Source organism: Acomys russatus, chromosome 18 (genome assembly GCF_903995435.1).
Source record: "Acomys russatus chromosome 18, mAcoRus1.1, whole genome shotgun sequence".
NCBI lineage: Eukaryota > Metazoa > Chordata > Mammalia > Rodentia > Muridae > Acomys > Acomys russatus.
The window spans coordinates 1,085,853-1,101,438 of NC_067154.1; the positions used below are offsets into that span (position 1 = coordinate 1,085,853).

General features: G+C 42.8%; 1 protein-coding gene across 1 annotated transcript in view; it reads right to left on the reverse strand.

Moving 5' to 3' along the window:
* The window catches only part of Micu2 (mitochondrial calcium uptake 2), an 81,237-nt gene that overhangs the window by 41,629 nt on the left and 24,022 nt on the right, over window positions 1-15,586 (reverse strand). Inside the window, exon 2 of the mRNA XM_051160635.1 lies at window positions 7,745-7,883. Coding sequence (XP_051016592.1) covers window positions 7,745-7,883 — 139 coding nt within the window. The remainder of the gene's footprint in view (window positions 1-7,744; window positions 7,884-15,586) is intronic.

A 15,586-nucleotide genomic window follows, 5' to 3' on the forward strand; every position in this document is an offset into this window, starting at 1 on the left:
ACACACACACACACACACACACACACACACACAGCCAAAACATGTAACAAGTGCCAATATTTTTGCATTTTCACCTATCAGGAGCAGCAGTAGCTACCACTGCAGTTTCCCAAGGGTTTCCATGTCCCAGGCGTATCATGGCTGACTTTTTACTACTAGGATTCTTAACTTCCTGAGGTTGGGACAGAGATGCATGGAGCTTCTAGCCTCACCTATATAGTGAAGTCCACAGTAAAAGCCAGGCCCTGACTTCCTCCTCCACCATCCTATGTAGGCTGCCTGTGGCCACCCTTTGACTCTGGTGAGCCCCACAATTAGACTCGTCCATTGTCCCGTTATTTCTCACTGGCTTGTGTCATGACTTCCCAGCAGGCTCATCATCCATCATCAACCATTACAGCCTCTTTGTCTGTACACAGCAGCTCCCTCTCCCTTCACTTTAACGCAGGCGCTTGGTGACCCCTGGCCCTGGTTAGAATTCATTCTGCCTAATCCACACTAGAACACGTGTAGTTGAGCCTAGAAAAATAGCCATAATCTTTCTGCAAGACTCATTTTAAATCCATTATCAATAGCCACAGGTATGACTTTGTTCTTAATTTTAAAAGTTACATTTTACTTGTGTGCTTTACGTGTGTGAGCATATGTGCATGAAGGCTAGTAGGGACAGCACTGGGGGGGTTGGTTCTCTCCTTATACCTTGGAGGCCTGGGGGATCCCAGGCAGGTAATCTGGGCTGCTGGCAGGTACCTTTACCAGCTGAGGCATGTCCCTGGCCCCACATGCAACTTTAATAAGGCTACTGGCAATCATGCTGTCTTTCTTACTCCACTCCCTCCTTCTGTAAGCCCTCATCATCCTCCCTTTTCTTACAACTTGTAACTGCTTTCTCATTCACTAGGAACACAGAAGCAGAGACACGGTAACCATCCCTGTACTGCTGGTATGGAGGGCCTTTCCAAGATCCGGTTAATTCCAGCTAATTCCACAGTTAATTCCACTGTGCTCCTCACTCTTGTCCTCTTCGGGCCTTTGTCATAGCAGAATCCTCCCTCTACCCCACTGTGCCTCAATCATCCCCCTCAACCGAACGTTGAACTTTTCTTGGCCACATTTCTACTCCCATCTCTCATCTCGCTTGTCCCCTTCCCTTTAGACAAGTGACCTCAGTGTTTACTTCTCCTTTATCCACCCCTCCCCCCAACCGACTGTACTTAGACATTTGCTTTCACACCATTCCAACAAAATGGTTCCTAGACGAGCTGCCAACCCCGCTCACGCTGCTGGCCATGAGCGCTTGGTCCTCATCTTGCCTGCGTCTCAGCTGCTCCTCTCATGGTCATTCCTTCTGCCTTGAAGCCTCCTCTCCTGACCCACGGCAGCACCTGCTTCTCCTGCTTCTCAGCCTGCTCCTTCTCCTCTGGCTTCTCTCCAGCTCTGCATGCTCAAGTACCCTGACGCTCAATTCTCTGACTTGTAAAAAAGTACCTGTTTGAATGTACTTCCGAAATCTCTCATGTACCTCAGCCTTGAGTAATCCTGCACACTGGTATCTGAGAATTTTTCATAGTGAACATGACATTATCTGAAACAGCAGAGAAGAACCACAGAGCACAAAGATACTAGCTGAAGGAGATACATAGGGGAGGAGGGAAGAGGCTCCATCCAGGGCAGTGTGATTCCTCCACTTCCAGCGCCTTTGCTCAGTTAAAACAATCTTATCATAAGAGAGAAGAAAGGATGTGGCAAAACGGAGAGGTTGAGGAGGTGAGCAGTTTGGGGAAGTGGAGGAAGGAGGCTAGAGAAAGGAAACTGACCTAGGACACAAATGACTTGGAAGATCTCGGGGAGGCAGAAGATAAACCTAGTGGCTGCAGTCTGCACAAATGTGTGAATTTCCATCAGTTCAGGAGAGGGAAAAAAGGGATACTGGCAAGGAGTTATCAGAGTGACAGTCACAAACCTGTGGCTACAGGGAAAGAGGAGATGAGGGCTTGCAATGATAGGACAGTGGATGTGACATGTTTTCATGAGGTCAGAGAATAACCACACTGGGTAGCAGGTAAAGTAGAGGGTAGTTAATTAGCTATTGCCAGAGATGGTGATTCTGAAATCTGAGACTGTAAAACTGGGACAATTCTACTAGCAGTGTGGGGTGTGAACAGGGAAGACAAAGGGCACTGGAAGGAGCGAATTCAGGGAAGGGAGATGCTGCTCTGGCTGGGTAACCTATGCTGCAGGAAGAGCACACAGCAGAGCCCCAAGCCTATGGGAAGCAGGTAAAAGGATCTGCCAGTGTCTATTTGGAAGTGCCTAGTAGAGAGTGCTTACGTAAGCCTCATCAAGTGCTATTCATAAGGTGTAGTATCTACCAAAGGGCCAAAAAGATAAATGCCAGGTAAATGAGTTTAAAATCTAATAAATCTTAGATTGCTTTGTATCATTTCATTTACCCAGTGACCACGGGTCAGTGGTTTGGTTTAGCTTTTCTTTGTTTTGCAGTTCATTATGATCCGTAGGAATGTAACCAAGATTATCTTATCCTCGATGAAAAATGAAGATGAAGGACATCATATGCATAAAGGATGTATTATTTGGCCTGCAAAATTACCGAATTCTTGATTTGGCTCCATGCCTTCTGATCATTTAACTGCATTCCAATGATAATAAAAGTGGAAATGTCACAGTCTTTAGTAATAGTGTACTGTAGTTCTTTGAACATATTTTAGGGGCTATTTTGATGTCTTTTCTGTTAAATCTGTTACCTGGTTGCAACTCACAGGCAGTTTCTGTTGCCTGCTTTTGTCCAGTGATGCTACATGTTCTTGTTTCATTGTGGTCTGAGGCTTTCACTGTTGGGCCCTGGATATCTTAGATAATATATTGTGGTAACCTTGGTCCTAGCTCCTTCCCCATGGAGTGTTCTTTCAGTCAACATGCTGTGGGGAGTCTGGGTATTCGCTCCTTCCCCATGGCTCACACTGTGTGTGAATGTGCTAAGCATCTGGCTGACAGTTTCTAGTAAAGATATGTCTCAGCCTGCCTAACAGTGCTAAGCACTGGAGGGAACTCTCCAGTGAGGCCTGTGTAAGTCACAGTCACAGGGATGGTGCAGGTTTTGGAGTTCTTGAGTTCCTTCCTGACCTCACTAAGGTACAGAGTCCAGACAATTTTGCCCTGCTGACTCGATGAAAGTCCTGGACACACACTGCTCTAGATGTCATCTGTTGAATTTAGGCTCCCAGGAAGGAGTACTTCCCACTGTGGGTGGTTCTATGGAGTTCATTGGGCCTCACTCTAGCAATCCTCCAAACTCAAGCCCCAGAGTGTTGAGATTCCAGGCATGTGCTTGCTAGTGTGCCTCCCTTACCTGTACCTGTTTCTGAGGGTGTTTGAAAGTCTCCATTTTCTGTTAAATATGAGGTTACTATCATTGGAGAGAGAGCAGAAGCTACGTATTCAATCAGCTTCTATCACCCAGGCAGAAAAAGATCTTGAGGTCAGAGTTCTGCAGACAGACTAAGGTCAATGATGCTGCTCTTTCTGAGTAATAGACTGGTCCAGCAAGTGGACCCCAGGTCTTTTGTGTGTGTGTTTTCGACATAGGGTTACTCTGTGTAACAGCCTTGGCTGTCCTGGCTTTGTGCACCAAGCTGGCCTTGAACTCAGAGATCCACCTGCCTCTGCCTTCTGAGTATTGGGATTAAAGGTGTGCACTACCGTACCTGGCTAGATCCCAGGTCCTCGTTTCCCTTTCTGGTTACTCTCTCTGCCTTTCAAGCCAGAACAAGAGCAGCCAGTGCCCAGTGTTCCCACTGTAAGAGCATGCAAGGCCGAGACTCCACTCCACAAATAAGGACTGGGTGGGAAAGGGTGCCCCACCCTGCAGCTGTCCACAGTGAAGCCTCAAGTACCACTCCTCCCAGGAGAGTCCTGTGAGGGCTGTGTCCCTGCTGTAGAATCTAGGATGAGTTTCCATCTCACCGAGTTGCAACAGGTGGGGGAGGGCCAGTCTTAGTTAAAGTACTCTAGACTCGAACATTTTCTTATCAATTTTGACAGGTATTTCTAAATTTCCTATAAAACCTCAGATTCATTTCCAGAGAAATGTTCTTATTTTTTTTTTCAATCAGTTTTAGTAGCAGTGAATCTGTGAGTTCTTTACTTTGCCATAACAGCTACTAAGTTTACTCACTCTTACAGAATAGAATTCTCTAGCCTGGTTTACCCATTCTCTCACAAGCAGACATATGGGTGGTTTCCAGCTTCTCTGCTAACCCAACACTGCGGTTATAAACGCTCTTTTGCATATATCCTATGGCACACCAGCAAGTGTTCCGTTGGGTATAGAGTATATGTACCTAGGAATGCAAACATTGGTCAAAATCATGTCTTGTTTAATTTTGTAAGGCAGCTGGAGTTTTTCATTTCCAACCAAGAGTGTGTGAATGTCTTGGGAGCCCTCCACCTCAGATCTACAGCTTCCTCAAGCTTTGTTAGGAGACTTGCCAATATAACAGGTGGTAACTTTTTATCTCACCACAGTTACAGACAAGGGAAGTATTTACATTCATTGTCTTGCTTTCTCTTCTGTGAATATGCATTCTTCCATTTTTAATAGGAGGGAGGGAGAGAGAAAATACCAAGAGAGGAGAGCCCTCTTACTCGCTTAGTCTTCTTGTGGCAGTTCTGGGGATGGAAGACTCACACATCCTAGGTAAGGCCTTGGCGGGCTCTTCGGTTAGATCCAAGGAGTGGTTAGAGAGCCTGTTTTACTAAACTGATGTGTGTGTGGAGAACCTCACAAGGAAATGGAGCCTGAGGAAACAGCCAGAGCAAGATGCTTTGATATTTAGAAACAACCAATTTGTGAAGACAGACAGGACAAATGGATCTCTGGACTAAGGTAGATTCTAGGGACATCATTCAGAGATATCTGAAGCTAATGGAAGCTAAAGGTTACTTCAAAGAACTTGCTGACTGGGTTGTGATGAATTACTGCAGTCCCCAGTCTAGTGATCAAGGCTGTTATCTGGCTTTGCTTTGTGAAGGATGTCCCTCTCAAAAGAGTCTTTATGGCTTGCTGCATGTAAGAAGACAGGCCAAATAGCCCTGTCTGAATTGAGTTTCTCTAGTGATGTCACTCTGAAGTAATTATCATGTCACTTGGTATACTTGGAGATGACCCAGCCTTCACTCTACCATGTGTGTATCCTTTTTTAAAATCATAGTTTCATGTGTAAATATTAACTCTTGTCCATTTTATGTGTTATAAATAAATTCTGCCAGTTTTGGTTTGTTGTTTCAATTTTTTAAATTTTTATTTTATTAATTTATTTATATTACACCTCAATGGTTATCCCCTCCCTTGTATCCTCCTATTCCTCTCTCCCTCCCATTTTCCCCTTACTCCCCTCCCCTATCGTTTCAATTTCTTTAAGGCAACCTTTGATAATAAAGTTCTATTTTAATATGGCTGAATCTAATTCTTTTGGTTAGAACTTCTTACCTTGCTTAAGAAATGTTTCTCAGCCAGGCATGGTGGTGCACGCCTTTAATCCCAGCACTCAGGGAGGCAGAAGCAAGCAGATCTCTGTGAGTTTGAGGCCAGCCTGGTCTACAAAGCGAGTCCAGGACAGCCAGGACTCTGTGTAACAGAGAAACCTTGTCTGGAAAAAACAACAAAACAAAACAAAACCCCAACATCCCCCACCCCTCAAAAGGAGATGTTTCTCTATCTCTGTGAGACTCACATACTGCCAAAGAAGAAAGAACATCCATGTGCATCTCTGGAGACTGAGATGCCCTCTATTATTAGCTACTGATGGACCATCAAGCAGGGTGCAGCTGAGCAGAGCAGCACTCTCAGTGAAGTCATCGACTCTCATAAGACGTTTACCTTCTGCGAGAGCAAACCCTGTGTGGCTAACAGTCTGCAATGAGTTTCTGTTTCACAGAACTGGGATCGCCAGGGAGGGGTAGGCCTTTTCCCCCCCCCTTTTCTCTTTAAATGCATTCATTTCCTGCTATGTGTGAATGCTCTGCCTGCATGTGTACCACATGTGCTTGGTGCCTGAAGCGTTCAGAAGAGAGCACTGGATCCTCGGAACAGGAAGTTGACAGTTATAAGCCACCATGTGGGTGCTGGGAACTAAAATCTGGGTCTTCTAAAAGTGCTACAAGTGCCCTTAGCTGCTGAGCTATTTCATCAAGCCTGAGCTAGGTTTCCAGCATCTACACTGGGCAGCTCAGGGAAAGGCATACATACAGTCTTTATTGTATGTGCCCGTACATGCCATGGCATGCATGTAGGGGTAAAGGGACAACTTTGTGCTTTGGTTCTCTCCTTCTACCTCATGAGCCTTCAAAGGACTCAGAAACTGAGTGCTCTTACCTTCTGAGCCGTGTCACCTGCTCTTCAGGAGTTTTTAATCTCAAGTTGGTCCATACTCAGATTCCAGCAGCTAAGCAATTATTCTTTAAATAGTTCTGACATAAGGTTCTGGTAGATGCTAGGTGGCCTGTGATGTGAGTAAGTCCTGACTAACCTCTGCATCTACTTGTCTCCAGTTTTCAGGTCAAAGTGTCCCATGACTTCAATTCTGTTGTGACCTTTGATGGACTTGAGCTGATTTTACACTTTTCACCTTTTCTTCTTTTTTCTTTTTCTGCTGTGAGGATAAGGAGTGATAATGTCTAATTTTCGTTCATGTCAGAGGTTTAAACTACTTTATTTATATTGGTTTTTTTGAGACTACGTTTCAACTATGTAGCCCTAGCTGTCCTGGAACTCACTATGTAGATCACAGAGATCCATCTGCTTCTGCCTCCTGAGTGCTGGGATGAAAGGCGTGTACCACCAAATCTGGCCCAAACTACTTCTTAAATCTTTGCTTAGAATCTTACTGTACCAATGTAGGTCAACATTAAAAAAATTTGACACATACTGCTAAATTTCCAGGGGGCTATATTAAGATAGTTTTATTACTTTATTTTCTAATTCTCAAACCTTCATTGTTCCTTCAAGATGAAGTCCACACAGTCCTGCCAAGTACACATTCCTTGGGTGGGTGAGCCAGTCAGAGATCTTCTGTACACTCTAGGCCTATTTGTTCCTCAATGTGCTCTCCAACACTGCCCTGAGTTCCTTGTTTCCAGTGAGCAGTAACTTCCTGTCCTGGGATCTCCATCGTGTCTGCTCTGCTTTTGCCCTGCTCAGCCTTTCCGAGTGCACCCCGTCCTGCTCTGAGCACCTGCCTTGCTCTCAGCCTTCTGCTGTATATAAGTTACTCACGGTGACTCCAGCACTGTGTAAAGTGTAAGCAGAGGCTTTACAGCACTGCAGTGTGGACACAGTCTGTTGCCGAGTGAGAAGGGCTGGTTCAGGTGACAAAGCATGGGATAATTGCTGTTTATAAAGTAATAGCACTCTGTTATTTTAATTTTTGGTTACATTGTTCTCTTCAGGATTTTTCTACTTACAGCATAATGACATATAATAACTGATAAATGGCTCTCCTTAATAATTAATCTATTTTATTTTTCTTCTTAATTTAAAACCTCAATCCCACCAAAAACTAATACCCAGCCAAAATTTAAATATCTTTTTTAGGCATCTTACAATTCATTTTTTTTTTTCAAATTCAAAAGAGAATTCAAATGCACAAAAACTGTCACCAACTTTGCAAACATGTTTTTCAACCCGCATGTTTAAGCTGAAATCCAAAAGCAAAAAGCCACTCACGCTCCATTCGCTCAAACATTACTGAGAAGAGGAAGTCTCGGGGTGTCATGTAATATTCTCCCTCATGTTCCAATGATGAAAACTGCATGAACCGCTGTTTACGAAGAGAAAGTTTCTCTACTGGTTCCAAGTCATTTTTCTAAAATAAAAAGAAATAATAATTTAAGATTTTTTTCAGTATGATTTCCAAATGCAGCTATGTCTAGGATTATCTTTAAGGAGTACGTGAGGTTTGACAACCACCAAAGTTTACACTATTCATGTAACAAATACAACTAAGTCCCTATGTTTTTAGGCCCTTAAGTTAAAACATCAATTACGACTAATTGGAGGGAAGTTACTCTCAAGTGGGAGAACAACATTCACAAATATGTCAAGTACAGAGATGGTGAGTGACACAGAGAGCACAGATGGGAGTGAATGGTGGCAGGTCTCTTAGGGAAGACAGGGTGGTCTTTTGAAGGGATGACACTCACTGAGGCTATGTAAGGGGTTAAGTGAGTTGTGTCTTCCTGAGGAAGGTAGGAACAAGTCTCATGCCTTAAGGAGCAGAAGGCTACTGCCACCAGTGCCAGTGAGTGGCAGATGGTCACACCAGACAGATGTGGGCAATGTCATGCACAGCTGTGCTCTCACGACAGGCTTTGCTCATACAACTATGAAAAGCAAAGTGCAGAAAGGATGTGCAAGGATCAAACCCTGATGGTCTGGAGTCGCTCAGGCTTTGGGACCAAGCTGTCCCAACAGCTGAAAGGCAGTGCTGACATCTCTAAAGCGTTCTGTTCCACTGAAGGGATTCACTCTCTAATTCCTACGCTATCCTTCTATACATGAATGGGTCTTGTGGCTGCACAGACTGTGACATGGCAGTAGACGATGACATTGGAGCTGGCGTGGAGCCTTGACATACAACTGTACACTTCCATCCTGGACTACTTTCCTATGGTGTCATTTTCATTTGGACTACGCATCCTCCCAGCACATGCCTACTTCTCATACGCAGCACCAATTCCAGGACACTTGGGCAATATGCAGTGACTGTTGACTCAAATCAAAGGGGAAGAAATGTGAACACTGTCTGCTTAAACTTCTCCACACTCAGAGGCTTCTTTTGGCTGATCACTTCCCTAAAGTAGGCTTGCTGAGCACATGGTTAGCTCTGCCTCTTCTGTATTCTATCCAGTGCCCTTAGAGCACTGACAATATAAAGAATGCACTCAATGCTACAGTCTCTGCGTGCTTTCTGTTCTTTCCATATAAACTGTTACTATAAAAAGGACTCAAGAGGTGAGGAGGGAACTCAGGGAAAGCACTCTACCCTGACCTCTACCCCCAGCCCGGGCAAGCTTTAATTACATGCTTCATACTCATTGTAGCAACCACAAAACGGAATTATGGTAATATTTTCTGAATGTTATATATAAAGCACACACAGTAAAATGTCAGCATTTATACATGGAAACAGACACATCACTTTGCTTTAAAAAAAAAAAAAGGAAAAGCAATGGTAAGTCAGACAAACACTAATTTTTGAGTAAGACTAATGTGTGCTGACAGTGAATTTATAGAATTTATAGAATGGCCAGGAGAGGAAGAGTGGGTTGGAGCAAGACCAGGATCCCAATGGCATTTGTAAGCCCTAGGCATTAGAACAAAAAGGGGCTGAATATGAGCATGTGTTGTCACTATATAAAAGAAGTTTAAATGTATTACAACTAACATTAACTTATAATTACACCTCAGCCAATTACCCGGCCCAATATTTCAATCCTCTTGACCACTGGTCTCATAACCAGAGGGCTATGTCTTAACTGTGTGTTAACTGAGTGTCCACTTTGGTTTCCAGGCTGTCTCCTTCCTTGTAGCAAGCTTACTCTTTCTTGGTCTTTACTTACTTGTAGGAAGTAAATGCATAGACTTAGCACTTTCTTACAGCACAGTGTGTAAAAGAGACCATGTGGGGCTGGAGAGATGGCTCTGTGGTTAAGACCACTATCTGCCCTTTCAGGGGTCTTGAGTTCAATTCCCAGCAACCACATAATGGCTCACATCCATCTATATGATCTGATGCCCTCTTCTGGCATGCAGGTATATATGCATATAGAGCACTTATAGATATAAAAATAAATATTAAAAAAGACACCATGTATAGTGAGATTTTTAAAAAATATAGAAATGCCATGTTTCTGTTTTAATCCCAGGTGTGAGATATGGGGCTGCTTCAGACTGTCCACCTGCTGACTATGATTTGTCTCATGCTCTTGGCAGGTGTGTGATTTAGTCAGTTAATGATAGTTTATGTTTGGAATTCTGGGGACTCTTCAGAGTATATGATAAATACTAGCCCTGAGACGGGCTGTGGTGGCTGCTGCCTTTGTTGCTTTTGCTACCATTGCTGTTTGCTGGTTGGAGATATCCTGATGATGAAGATGAAATTTGCCCCCCAAAACTTGATGCTCCTTATCAGTAGAAAGTAGTCTAACAGTGTCATTGCCCCCTTTCCTCTCTAGCCACCTTTCTCTCGTACCTAGTGTTGGGAAGTTGGGAGGGTTAGGAGTAGGTATGGAGGTAGGAAAAAGAACCCAATAAAGTAGACAAGCCTGGTTACAACCATAAAGAAAATTCTTTTAGAAGGTTTGGTTCTAAAAGTTTCTCTATCATGTGGTTATGATGATTTTTTAAAAAATTAAAAACATTGTAAATGTATGTATATGTCACATATGTGGGTGTCACAGAGGCCAGAAGAGGGTATCAGATCCCCTCAAGACATGGGGAACTCAAGAGCTTGATGGAACAGAGGTTGGTCCCTGGCATTCAGACAATGGCTGATCCAGTGACTTAGCTACTGAGTTCTGTCACCATTCATGAGGTATGAGGTGACCACTGTTGGTTTTGGCTCCTTGGCTCTGCAGACCATATAGGACAAAATGATAAATTGCAGCTTGGGACTTAGAATTTCTTAACATATGTGAATATTTTTCTGGGTTACAGTGGGGATAGGACTACTAAAAATTGTTGCACCAGATTATTTTAAGACTTCAGTATTTTTTAAAAAATGAATAGTAAAATCAGATTGTCCATTCCAAAATGCTTTTTTCTCTGATTACAAAGAACAAAAAAGAGTTAATTAATGTAAATAAACTTTTCACAATATGAGGGGAAAAAAGATATGGGCAACTGTGAGCTGCTTGATATGGGTACTAGGACTCAATTCCAGTCCTCTCCAAGAGCAGCAAGCACTCCTAACCACTGAGCCCCACGGCTCTCACTTTCCAAACGCCTCTATGAACCTAACTCACACAGAATCACACTTCTGAAGAGCCAACTCTTTAGGAAGTGCCACTTTATAGAGTTGGATGGTTGACATTTTGGCTAAATATCCTTTTCAGTGAACAAAAAAGATAGAGGAAATAAAGATCCTTTTGACTAGTTAATTTCTGAGCTTGAAGTTTGCGCTGAATTGTAGGTCACTACCACACAAATAATGTCCAAATGTTACCTACAACCATGACGCTTAACCAGCAGATGGTTTGAAATCCTTCAATACTTTCTACCAACATCCTTCCAATTGATTTGGTATGGTAGCTTTCTGAATTCCTGTTACTCCCCATTATAAAACCCACTCTACTCTCCCAAAGCCTTTGGATTTCCACTACCAGCACCAACACTCTTTATCCTCACCAGTGGTACTGTCCTGCCTCTCATGAGGCCGAGTACTTTGCTATCACTAGTATACAGTGGATGCTCCCAACTCACATCTCACTACCAATTTTCCCTTTCTTTATTGTAGCTTTACTAATTTCAGAAAAACACCAGAAAGAGTCAGAATGCAAATGAACCAAGGGGAAAATTGTATAGTGGGAAATATCGGCAGCAACAAGGTCAATTAAGTAAATAGTATGTATAAGGCAGGCTGTGAGCATCTTTATAAGCATGTCCTCTCTAACACTCAAAATGACGGTTGCATTCATAGTTTTTATCATCCCGGTCTTAAAAAAGGATGAATGTAAGCTTGTTAAGGCCAGCAAGATTGCCTACATTAGCACAGTAGGTAACTGGTGACACAGGCCACTGGCAACCAACCCCACAGTCTCCAGCAAGTTCACATACTAGCTCCTGTGAGAGAAAATGCAGCATAATGGTAAGAGTTCATGCAAGAGGGTACAAGCTAGATTCTAGAAACTCAAAAAGAAAAAGACTAGAATTAGCCATTCTTGAAGCTCCAGGCTAATTGCTGCCTATTTCCTAACTAGTATGAGTTATTTTCCTGGTTTCCAAATTTAAGTTGAATAGAACGTCCTGATAGGTCTGTTTGCTGTTACATTAAAGCAGAGAGGAAAGGATTTTGAAAGGATCACTTTCCAAGTTAATGTACCTGTGTTGGATTCTCTTTTATCAAACAGTAGTCAATTTTTTTGTTTGTTTTTTGAGCAGGGTTTCTCTGTGTAGCCTTGGCTGTCCTCGACTCACTTTGTAGACCAAGCTGACCTCCAACTCACAGTGATCCGCCTGCTTCTGCCTCCCAAGTGCTGGGATTAAAGGTGTGTGCCACCACATGTGGCATAGTAGTTAAATTTTAAGAGTAAAATTTGAAGGCCCACAAGTGCAGTCAGTGTGCACTGGACATCTATGGCTATTTTATGTCCTTGCCAATGCCAGTTTAAGTGCTTTAGTCTTTTATCTGTTAGGCTTTATCTTGCTTTACTTCATTTCATAACTATTCTGATCAGATCTCAAACCCACTAGATGCTTTCAATGGTCAAGAAAGCAATGCTCAACCATGACATTACTAGGAGGAGAAAGATGCTTTATCCTATGATTTTCTAAAGATCCACTATTACTAACACGCATAATCTTTCTGCCTAGTTTTCAAGTAGATTGTCAGGCCTAGAAGTGATGTTTCAGCTTGATTCTAACATGTAGCATATTAGCTGGTACTCTGTATGTAGCAGAAGTTTAGATGTTATTTACAACCCAGAATTTCTTTATACATTTTATTAAACTCAGTCTTTAACAATTTCATAAATGCATAATAAATTATGATTAGTCTCACCCCTCATTATTTTCCTCCCTCTTTTCTCTACAAATCTCTTTCTCACATCCCTTTTTCTTAGTCTTGTTACTTACTGGTTTAACCAGGGCCATCTGTGTGACCAGGGGTTTCAAATTATCCACTTGTTGAGCCTGATGGGCTCACTTGTGGGCACATAATTGAAGACAATAACTGCTCCTCCCGGAATTTACTGGTAGCCAAAAGTTTAGTTGGGTTGGGGTTGGCTTCATGAATGCTCTCCATCCATGCCTGACTGAAGACAGGCTCAGTCTTGTACAGGCCAAGCACAAATAACCTCTGCTGTTATGGGATCCTATTTGCAATGGCTGTGCCATGTCCACAAGATAGTATTTTGTAGCCCTTCTTCTATTTGTTCTGACACTTCTTTCTTGTCCTCTGAGCCATGAGGGTGGTACAGACACGCTATTAAAGGCTGAATGTTGAATCATGGCTAGCCTAAGGACCTTGTGCAGCCACTAATCTTTGCAGTCATCACAGTTGTTTGCAAAAAAGAAGCGTCTTTGATTAGAGTACTTGTTGGTGCACATAAACAAAATAGTTAGAAGGCAGTTTGATAACATGCCAATCTATGTTAGCAAATATAATGAATTCTCTAGGAACTCGTAGGCACAGGTTTTGACTGTGTTCACAGTGCCAGGCATGTGCACCCTCTTGTGAAGCAGGCCTCAAATTCAGTCAGAGAGCAAATGATTACCACCATTGTGGTCTGTGCCACTGTTATGCCTGTGGACATGTCATGCCCAGTAAACTGGTATTGCAGCTTGTAGGGCTCACAGACCGTTGGTGCCTTTTCTTCCCCAGAAGCATGCACAGCTCCTTCTGGCCACATGAAAGCTTGCCAGCTGGGAGAAAGTTTCTGCCTCAGTTCTAGCTTAATTTCTTATCTTGCAACAAAGGTATGTAGTCTTCAGCAATAGTATAACCCAGAATTTTAAGACTTAAAAGGGACTAGAGAGCATCTAGTTCCAGCTTTGTGCAAATGCCAGCATCACAGCATTTGAGTTCCAGACCATGCTTGGTTATGCAGTATACGGCATAGGACAAGATGCCAAGTCATGCTCTAGTGCTTTGAGCCAATCTGCAACAAGCTTTGGTGGGAATCTAAACTCTTCAGTTTCTGGCTCTGTTTTTTTCCTTCATTCCTTCTTTTCCTCACATCTCTGTTTTTGGCTGATCCCATGTATTCATGTTCTCTTTACCCATTTCTTTGTTCCTCTTCCTCATAAGCATGAGGTGGCTTTTTTGGCTGTCATTGTTGCTTTCAATATCATATATTAACCATAATGTTTTGGGCACTGATTTCCTTTCTCTAGTCTCTGTCTTCTCTTTCAATGGTGTGCATTTGCGGCAGGCTGGACTTCATAAACGAGCTAGGCAAAGAATATGGCTTGCAGACTCAGTAAGTACTGTCCGAGCATCAGTCTGGATGGAGAGGAAGAGGAGGTATAACAAAGGTCAAGATGGCAAAATTGTATCTGAGAAACATAGATGCCTAGAGCCTGAATATATATATTTAGAAATATTCACGAATCCATGCTCAAGGACTTCAAAACCTGCTGAATGGTGCTGTTCTGAGGCACATGACAAAAAATGTGCAGAAGAAAACAGTAGCACGTGTAAAGATCAGACGTTTTCTTCAGTGTATATGTGTATAGGCAGTATAGTGTGTGCATGTGTGTGGACGTCAGGAACCCTCAGGTACTGTTCCTTAGGAGTGCTCTATCTTGGGCTTTGAGATCGAGCTGTCCAGTAAGCTCCAGGGATCATTCAATCTCTTCCTCTCCAGTACTGAGAAATAAGTACATGCTATGATGTCCAGCTTTGTAAACGAGGGATCTGAGACCTGACCTCAGTCCATCCTTATGCAGCTTGCACTTTATCAGCTGAGCTATCTCCAGTAGCCACCATCTATAAACATACTGGGGCTTATAAAGAACTGCAGAAATAGGATGTCTCATACCATGACCCAATACTTACATGTGATCTACATAGCTAATGAACTTGGTTATTTAGATTACAACATTTTATTATAAATGCTTGTTTTACACTGACTTTCACATGAATACTAACACGGTAGACTCATACTCACTAATGAGAACTAGAAATGTGCCATGACACCTGAACGAAGTCAGTGTTCTAGTAAGTCCATCACTAATAACGCATAAGGTAAAGAAAACTTACAAAAGCTTTAAAGAAGTAACAATCCTGGGCTCTTTTTTTTTTTTCCTGTATAAAAAGACGCAATATTACTATTTTCTTATTTTATCTTTGAGATAATATAATTACATTTCTCCCTTCCCTTTGCTCCCCCTCAAACCCTCCCCTAGGTCCCTCCCCCCAGGTTCTCTGAAGGAAAGAGGAGACAGGACAAATGTTTTAAGTGTACTGTCAGTGATCCTTAGGGCCAGAATATCACAAGAAGTTCATCCTCAAGGCGTAAGGGCTAGCTGCAAAACCAAGAGCAAACAAACCCAACAAACAGACTCATGTACTTGTAGTTCTGACTTGTTCCCTTCGATTCTTGATCAGCTGAGCTATGGGGTGTCTTGAGGTCTGCTTCAGCTGATGCCAGTCTGTCTCAAGCAAGCAAGGTGGCCTATGCCTATGAACCCCAGCTCTAGAGAGGCTAGCACAAGACTATGAACCTGTGTTAGGAACCATGGACAAGAAACCATGCAAGAAAGTGAATGCTGAAGTTGTCTATATACAAACATCAGGAATGGACAGGATTAGTGCACTCAGTTACAGACATACAGACACACAGACAG